At 35.8% G+C, this 9,806-nt stretch overlaps 1 protein-coding gene across 6 annotated transcripts in view; it reads left to right on the plus strand.

Moving 5' to 3' along the window:
• Positions 1 to 9,806, plus strand: part of GRIA2 (glutamate ionotropic receptor AMPA type subunit 2) — a 124,852-nt gene that overhangs the window by 109,908 nt on the left and 5,138 nt on the right. For all 6 annotated transcript variants that reach the window (XR_013996112.1, XM_081093465.1, XM_081093464.1 and 3 more), the window contains one exon: positions 9,502 to 9,749. Coding sequence is in view for 5 of the 6 variants with exons in the window: in XM_081093465.1 (XP_080949591.1) it covers positions 9,502 to 9,749 (248 nt within the window). In the remaining variant the exon portion in view is untranslated. The remainder of the gene's footprint in view (positions 1 to 9,501; positions 9,750 to 9,806) is intronic.

The raw sequence follows: 9,806 nt of genomic DNA on the forward strand, positions 1-9,806 counted from the left end.
AATTAAAGATATATAAATAGCAAAGTAATGAAAAAAATAATTTTAAGACAATTTAGAGATTAAATGGCCAGTTTTAAAACAGAATTCTAAACTTTTAGTGTTTTGTCTCGATGTTAACTGATGTTTCCTAAAAGCATATTTTTTTTTGGGGGGGAGGGGTGGAGGTGAAAGCACCTTACTTCTTTCAAATTATAACATTTATATTTCATCTTGTTTATAGAGATCTATCTCTTTGGCCCATATGTGATGTCAATTACTCAATTTAAGCCTAAAGTATTTTCAGATTTCAGTTATATAACAAACTGTTATATTAATATTAATTTACTAGATTCAGTGAGTGTGCATTAGTTTTAGAATTCCAATTTAAGTTTTAAAATTTTAACCTTAAAAAGTATATATCCCATCAGTGGTAATCAGTAGAAAAACATGAACGATATTCTCTTTGTTTTGTTAGAGAGTGTAAGTGAAAGGCAATCTTGTAACCATCAAGAGGTGTGAGGAAAAAGACCCTGTATCTTTATCTTCCAGGTTTTTCTGCTATGGAACTCATATACATCCTTGTACAGAGTGAATGATAAAGCCTGACTCACTTTGGAGCTGCTGATTGTCCCTAATTATAGAGTGCCACTGTAGCATACCTATAATTAAGAAAGAATTAGGCTTTCAATTATAAACCACTATTTTTAGACTTTCACATTTTGATAATCCCTTCTCTCAATAAAAGAGGACAGATCTTAGATGAGTCTGAGTAGAAAATAATTTCAGAGGACCTGTATGCTTTGTGTTCCTATAGAAACATAGATTTCAAGGATAGGAAATTACTTCTATTTATAAGCCCATCATTGGCCTGTCACTCTAGAAAGCCCAATTATTATCTTCCTGAAGAAAGTGCTTCTCCACGCCTCTCCTAAATCCCCACACTGCAGTCACTTACTTCCTCTGGTTCCCTTCTCTGGGAGGATGAGGGACAGCGTGGAACCTCTGAATAAGTGATCTCCATTATCTGTGCTGACTTTGGAGGGAAGCAATTCTAAATCATTGTCAGAATTTAATAAAGGTATCTGCCGGGAGCCGGTCCATGCTTGCTGTTTCAAGGGACCTGGCATATATGGCATACTGTTCTTAATATGTTTGCTCACCTTCTTGGCACTATGTGTTTTAACCAAGGTCTCTGAGAAAGGTTGTTTCCCCAGGTAGGGATTTTCCCCTGAAGTTAGGGAGGGAATAAAACCTCTTAACTAAGTGCCAGGCGGGTAATTAATCACTTTAACTACGAACAATCATGCTTAAGCTACATAATCTTTACTCCCTGGAATGGAGATAAGAAATGCCCTAACCTTTGGAATAGAGATTGATAGGATTGGAATCAACTGGTATAAATACAGATGTAACAAGACAGAACTTAGAAGACAGAACCTACACACAGAACCTAGAGACAGAAGAACTTCGCTAGAGAGAACATGTCCAAAGATCCTGGACAGAAGCTGGAGACAGAACCTAGAGACAGAACCTAGCAAGAGAACATGGCAAAAGATCCTGGACAGAAACTGGCCACAGAACCTAGAGACAGAACCTGGCTACAGAACCTGGATAGAACATGGCAAGAGAACCTGACTAGAACCTGGTGATTGAACCTGGCTGGAGAACCTGGACAGAACCTGGCTGGAGAACCTAGCGAGGGAACATGGCTACAGAACCTGGCTGGAGAACCTGGAGAACCTGGCTGGAGAACCTAGCAAGACAACTGGACACAGAACCTGGCTGGAGATCCTGAACCAGAACTTTGCTGGAGATCCAGACTAGAACTTGGCTGGAGATCCTGGCTAGAGATCCTGGCTAGGCTGCTGATCAGCTGAACGCTGTCTCCGTGTCATTCCTTTTTCGCTGACTCCGTCCACACCTTTGGGGACCCCTGGACCTGCTGGGGTTGGACCCCAGCAGGTATCCCCCTTTTTATTAAATGAATTTAATTATTCCATTCTCTTAAGATAAGTGCGGTCTCATAATAATCCATGAAACTATACTGTTGTTACCCAGCATCAGAAATTTTTTCTCAGAGTTTACGAATAGTATAAATGACAGATAAATAGTATTATTGCAGATGTTCTGAAATGAAAGGAATAGTTTGAAATTTTCCTTCTATATATGATTTATGATCATACATATATATTATATAATCAAAATTACCAAATAATTATAATAGTTTAGATTACATTTTTAAAGATAGCAACCTTTTTTCAACTCCCTCTGTGGCATTAGATATACTTATTTATATTTACATATAAAAGCACTGACATAATTTTAAGTAAAAATGAGGCATTATATAACAGCTTCCCTATAGAACTACATTAAATGCTATTTCATTAAAGTTACATTTTGTTCCATTTACCACTTGTGTTCAGTAATAATACAGGATGCTTTCTTTACTGATAGTCTATTGAATGGATTTTTACTCATTCATGATAGTTCTCCATACTTATTTATTATTTCTGGTATAGCTAATGATTTCTTTGTCATAGTTTCCTATATTTATCACATATTTCCATGTGGGAGGAAATATGTGTATATACTTCTAGTTTTATTTATGTGGTTATATGTATATATACTTCTAGATTCCTATATATGAATACGAATGACATACATTTTATATCTTCCAAATATTTTGGAAATAGTGTACAGTCACATATATATGTACACACATATGTATGTACATATGTTAGTAATACCAGAATAGACTCTTTATGGACCTTTCACTCAAGCTTAACCACTTAACTGACTTCTAAAATACTAGGTATTAAATAAATGCAGAATGTGAATAAATTAGAATAAATTACACATTATAGAAGTGTTGTGAGTCACTCATGCATGGTTAGTCATATCTATTACAGCTTTTTCTTCCTTAGTTTTTGGGAGCTTGATTATTGCATAACAATCTGCATCGCCCAAGGCTTCTCTAGATGATCCAGGACACATTGAAATCACTTCCTCGCTGGTTGGCAGTTTTCCTTGCTCTGACATTTTAATTTTTCTCACCTTCCACAAAACATCTGAGGATAGGACTGAATTCTTAAAGACTTTAAAGAGACATCCTGCCTAAGTTGCCTGGGGAAAGCCTGCGTTCTGTCAGTTCTGCTAAATGTAGCCGGTTTACCAGTGCAGGAAAGGTCAACATTTTAGAAGACTTTGTCAATGTCTCCTTTCAAATTAGTATTCAGTTTACGGACCTTGCTGTGCATCCAGTAGTTCCCAGATTCATAGGAATATAAATAAATGTATGAGAGACTATATTGAATAATGTTTTCTGTGATCAGAGTGCTATGGGAGGAACAAGAAAGGGTATGTGTACTTGCTGAATCATGATCATGGTGCAAAGGGTCACCCCTCCCCAGGGTAAATATGTTAAATTGGTCTTTCTCTTCTTCCCAAGGCCATGCTAAGCAAATGTCAGTGCGCTTTCCACCCAGTCACTTCATTTAGAGACCACCCTTGCAAAACAGAGGGGAGGTGTGAGCTCGAAGTATCCCCTGGATGCATCATTTGACCCTAATCAGATTACAGGAAGCTTTCTAGTATTGTCCATGTTAAAGAGAAAATGTCCCTTTTCACACTATCATCAGATCATGAGGACAGTTATTCTAGCAGAAAGGTCAAACAATGGAGAAATAATTTGGGATTAGTCTTTCATCCCCAAACTCTAGTTAAACTCCTGTTCAGATTCCTCAGAGAAGATGAATTCCTGTATAAACCTCTACCAGTGCTTCAGATGAGACATAGTGTTCAATTCACTCTATTTTTGTGTTTATGTAAGAGAATCATTTCTGCTCGCTCTATTGGATGTCTCACACTAGTTACCATGGTAATAAACACAATCCTGGAGCTCTGCAGAGAAGAGCAATAGAATTGTGCAATCATTTAAATATACTGGAATTAAAATCTGAACTATAAATATTATTGGTAAAGTTTTGAGAATTCTTTAGATGATATCTGAAGGTAAACTTGATACTAAAGTAATTGACAATTCACATTTCCATCACATATGCTCCCGATCATATTGAGTGATCAGCAAAAAACAAGTTGCTAGTAAAGGTGGCTGCTTATTTTCATATAGAAACGAGCTTGTAGGAATAACACAGCAATTGGCAATGCCAAATAATGTGTCAGGGTCCCAAAAAATTATGTTTAAGATTTCCTTTAAAGAAGAAAGAGCCAGGGGGAGATGTCAGCAAGATGTTGAAATAGAAAGACCCAGACTCTCCTTCCCCACAAAGAGACTGACTCAAAAACAAGTCACTGACCAGTTCTTGCTTTTTAAAATTATCTTCATTGTTGAAAGTATAACAGGTGTCCCGTTTGTTTTCCCCATTGACCATCTCCACCCCACACCTGTGCCCCACCCAGGCCTTCACCTCAGACTATGCATATAAATTCTTTGGTTAATCTCTCTCCACCCACCCACCCCCACCTTCCCTCTGAGATTCATCAGTCTGTTCCATGCTTCTATGTCTCTGGCCAGTTTTCTTTGTGAGAAATCCATCTAAGAGGCTCCTACAGACAAAGCCAGTGTGACACCAGCCATGTCCAACTGGGTAGAGAATTCATGACACTCACTCACCACAGTTCCATCTCCAGTGCAGTGCAGAGCAATTGGGAGAAATCACCCAGCTCTTGGCTTCTCCCTAGGGAGAGAAGGTACAAAAATACATAGAAATTCCAATTACACGTTAAGCTTTAAAACATCTCCAGCTTAATGTGTAATTGGCATTTCCATATGTTTTCGTACCCTCTCCCCCTAGGGAGAAGCAGATATATATGCATAACCTATGGACAGAGAATAGGGTGCTGAAGGCATGGGGCAGAAGAGGCGGGATGGGCTGGAGGGGATCAATGGGTGCAAATGGGGGACATATGTAATACTTTCAACAATAAAGCATTATTTTTAAAAAATAAAAACATCTCATACCCTTAAAATAATTTGTATATTGGAATATAAATACAATACTATGTTTTCTTGATATATAGGGTGTTCCCCAAAAATGTATACACACTTTCCCAGCTAATAGCTGTAGATTCTATTACATTTTGAAAATGAAATGTATTTTAATAAACACTGCCTTTATAGTATATATACATTTTTGGGGACACCCTGTACATTTCCTTAGTGTAGCAATGAAAGCTGCTGGAATGGGGACACGATGGATCTTCTATTCCTTTATAAATAACCTAAATCAAATACTTTCCAAGTATTTTGAAGAGATATTTTTAATTTCAAATGTTTAATTTCAAAATCCTCATTAATTAGAGTGTTTTGTGTTTTTTTAACTGGAAGAATCCCATTAAAGCACAATCTCTTTCAGTATTGGACAAAGGCATTGAAGTCCATTCGGCTCTTATATTAACTAACAGAATTCTATTCTTATCTTCAAGGTTCTATTCACCAGTGTCAGAGGAATAGTAATTCCTATTTTTGTAAAGTTAATCTCTCCATCTGGGCCTTTGACATCTCTTTCTAATTATCTGAGATGTTGCTCTAAAACTTACACTTTAATATCTCTAGCTTTTCATCTCCATGGACTCTAGCCTTAATTCTGGTTTCAATTTTGCCGCAAGTTTGAAATATCCTCATGACAGCATTCTCCTTTATCTTCTCGTTCTCTTGTTCCTTTCCCTTAGTGGACAAGTTTATAAATTTGTTTATTAGAGCCTTCTTTTTTTCATTCTGGCCACTTTTTCCTTTATTCTTTCAAATCGGATCTCCCTTATAAGTCTCTGTGAAAAATGCCTTTCTAGAAGGGTCCCTTAATGCCCTTATGGCCAAATTGAAATGTTGTGTATTTTCAAGCTTGGTAAGATCTGTGTTGCATTTAATATCATTCTGTAAAAATATTTTGATTCTTTTTCCTCTCTTAGTTCATGACTCTAATGCTTTTTTATATTTTCTTAGTTCTCTAAGCATTCTGTTCTTTCCTTCTCTGACATTTTAACTACTGTCTAGACTGCATAGTAGGGCTACATGCTTTTCTCCTACTACAACTCATTTTGTAATAGATTTTAAAAAAATAAGTTTATAATATTTTACATTTGAAGACCATTCACATTTAATATATATAGCTGTGCGAACTACTGAAGTGAATCTTTAAACATCAATTATTTTAGCATCATTTAAAGAGAGGTTGACAATTCGGGGATGCTGAAGAGTTCTAATGAGCCTCACATATTGATTCCCTTGATTCATTTTGACTATATGTTGTTTATTACATCCAAATAAAAAGATGTATAACAGATACACTCTACTTGGGGGAGAACCTGACTATTAAGAGTCAAAATTCCAGTGTATAATAGTGAATTGCTAACATTCTTATTTCCAATAAGTGGCAATAGTGCAGAAACTTACAAGAATGTTTGTAGGGATTATAGATTTGTAAACCCCAACGAATAATGTGACATGTGGAATTATTTTTGGTCTGCCAATTCCAGTGGTTGGCAGGGACAGTTTGAGTGTCTGCTGACATCCATAATGAAAAAATGGGCCATGCTAGCGTTCCACAAGGAGGATAACAAATCAGCCAGAAGGATGAAATCCTAAAGGAAGGACAATCATCTTTTGTCTTAAATACAAATTTTTATGTCAACCAAATGGACTAGAAAATAGAGATTATTAATTCACACTATGACACCCTAACCTTTATATTTAGGAGGCTTTTGGTCAAGTTCTTTCAATCACAGAGTTACCTTCATCTTACTGGTAATACTACCTCAGACATTATAATATTTCTAGAAAAAGGGGAGGTTTTCATGAAAAGTAGATTTATTCATGTTTGAAATGAAATTAGAGATTAGCACAAGGAGAGCACAGTTCTAAAAATTAATTTTATGAAGACACTCATAGAATCATGTTTGGCATTTGGAAATCTCTATATTGTTTGGACCTCATCTGTATTTGGAAATCATTTAGAATTCCCATTCTTGCAAAAAATATAGTCTTGCTGACATTATGAGAAGGTATATTGATATTTATTAGAATTCAGTGAGTAAATATGTATTTTTTAAATTAACCATATAAAAATTAATAGCCTAAGTGGTGAAAAATATCTGGAATTAAGTACCAGCATTTCCTACTAATCCATGATTAAGTGTGTTTCATAAGAATAATAACAATTTCCTTTTCAATGTCATTTCCCCCCCGGCCCAAAGATAAAACGGCTTATTAAGCTGGTAGAAAAATTAATGCCTACATTACTGTATATGAGGAAGAACTAAAACTAAATTAAAATGACTACTGGCTTCTTTCATAGAAAAGGAATCTATCTTTTTTTAAGATATAATTATATCAGACGTGGTGAGTGTATTTGGAACAGTCCCACAACAATGCTTAACAGTAGAAATTTAAAACTCTACACTGTTATGTGTTGTTATATATTAGTCAAATTAATAATCTCAGACTATGGAAAGGGATTTAAATAGTCATATTCAGAGTCTTATTCCTTAGGAAATACAGGAAGTCAACAGGGTTGTCCTGACCAAGCTATCATTCATCTTCTTTTATCAAGACATTACTTTTATCCTCATCAGAATGTGATGGAACGTGCCATCCTGGGGAAATTAACTTGATCATGCTTCCTGAAAGAAGGAATAGTTGTCTTTGATTTAACATGTAAATAAAAATTGCAGTCTTGGCCATCTGTAGTTGGGTCCTAGTGGAGGTTTCACACTATAGACCTGCTTTCACAGCAGAGAGGAAGTCTGATTGAGTCGTAATGATGGTCCCAATCTTGTTATTTCAAGAAGGGGCATTGTTTGGAAATAGAAATGTTTAAGAGTGGTCTAGTCCAGTGATGGCGAACCTTTTGAGCTTGTCACATCAGCATTTTGAAAAACCCTAACTTAACTCTGGTGCTGTGTCACCTATAGAAATTTTTTTATATTTGCAACCATAGTAAAACAAAGACTTATATTTTTGATATTTATTTTATATATTTAAATGCCACTGAATAAAGAAAAATCAACCAAAAAAATGAGTTCGCGTGTCACCTCTGACTTGTGTGTCATAGGTTTGCCATCACTGGTCTAGATAAATTACTAGATGATCAAATTATTACTGATAAGTAAGGAACGTTTATAAATTTAGAGTGAAAGTGTCCTTCTGGGAGGACATCTGGGTCTTCTCACAGCATAGACCACTGGCCTGACGTGGCCCATGGATTCTCTCAATATTCAGATGGAGACAGTGAAGAAATGCAGCCACTGTCTGAGCACCTCATGCTCAGACAGAGTTAGTGATACAAACCCACTCTGCATTTTGTTTATTTACACTTGACCCCGGACTTTCACTAAATTAGAGTGTTTTATATGGGAAAAGCTGCCTTAATCCCTAAGGAAGCATTCCAAACAAATTTGCACTTACATTATCACTGCTTACAATGAATTGATCCCTTTTTTCTCTAAGATAAAGGTTATATGATTTTAAATTCCTTAAAGTGCAAACAAATAACAAGGCTCAACACCTCATGAATCTTAAAAGTAAATTTTCAATTTCAAGTTTCCATTTCAAACCTCCTATATTAGAATAATACAAGGGATTATTTACAGGGGATTATTTATAGTCATCTTTCCAAAGGGATTAAAGTCAGTTTAGAAAATTGTGAATAGAAAAGCAGATATTCAAAAGCTATGACTTCCCAACTCTATGCTCAGCTTCCCTTTTTACTATGAATAAAGTATTAAATGATTATTTTGATGTCTGTCTTTGTTTTTGAATCATCAATCAATAAATACTTATTAAGATAAATATTTCCTCAATTATACTGCTGCCACAGTCTTTCTTTCATATTGATTGCTAATAAGAATGTTGTTTTTACACTCTATATTGTAATGAACATTAAATATTTAAAAATAAAAAGTTTCTGTCTAATTAAAAGAAAATTTCAATGCCTAAAGAAATGCTTCTAGAAAAAATCAGTGTTATTCTAGAAGCATTTGAGTCAAGTTTAATAAAGGCTTCTAGTATTGTTTTCCTTTTTCCTTAGGTAACTGGCATTACATTAGGATTTTACCACTTATATGACTGACACATTAATGTGACACACACTCCTGTTCTGTCATTCATTAGTAATAGTTCATTTAGGATTTTAGCAGTGAAGACAGCCTTCTGACAGTCTCTTAGTTTGAATTATTCCTAGAGGTAGTGTAGTGTATTTTCAGCTTTCTTTGGAGTGTAACCATTTCAGATTGCTTCTTATAGTATTTAGTTTATAGCTAAATTGTGCCACATCAAAATGACAAATGAGGTTCTTGTAAATATAAAGGGACTTCACTTGACCAAAAAAAAAAAAAAAAAAAAAAAAGACAGATTTATGAAAGACTAAGAATTAAAAGAGGAAGACCTGCCCCTATTCTATGTACCAACTATGATTGGCTTGAAAAGTACTGCATCCCTTGGTGTTTTGTCACAAACGTTTAGGGCCACATCTCTTGACTCTCCCTGGCCCCTTCCTTTCTCCGCAGAGATCTAAAATCGCAGTGTTTGATAAAATGTGGACCTACATGCGAAGCGCAGAGCCCTCTGTGTTTGTGAGGACGACGGCCGAAGGGGTAGCGAGAGTGCGGAAATCCAAAGGGAAATATGCCTACTTGCTGGAGTCCACGATGAATGAGTACATCGAGCAGAGGAAGCCTTGTGACACCATGAAAGTTGGTGGCAACCTGGATTCCAAAGGCTATGGCATCGCAACACCTAAAGGATCCTCATTAAGGTGGGTGGAATAGTATAACAATATGCTAAATGTTGTTATAGTATCCCACCTACCCTG

Source organism: Myotis nattereri (genome assembly GCF_964212035.1).
Source record: "Myotis nattereri genome assembly, chromosome: 5".
Lineage (NCBI taxonomy): Eukaryota > Metazoa > Chordata > Mammalia > Chiroptera > Vespertilionidae > Myotis > Myotis nattereri.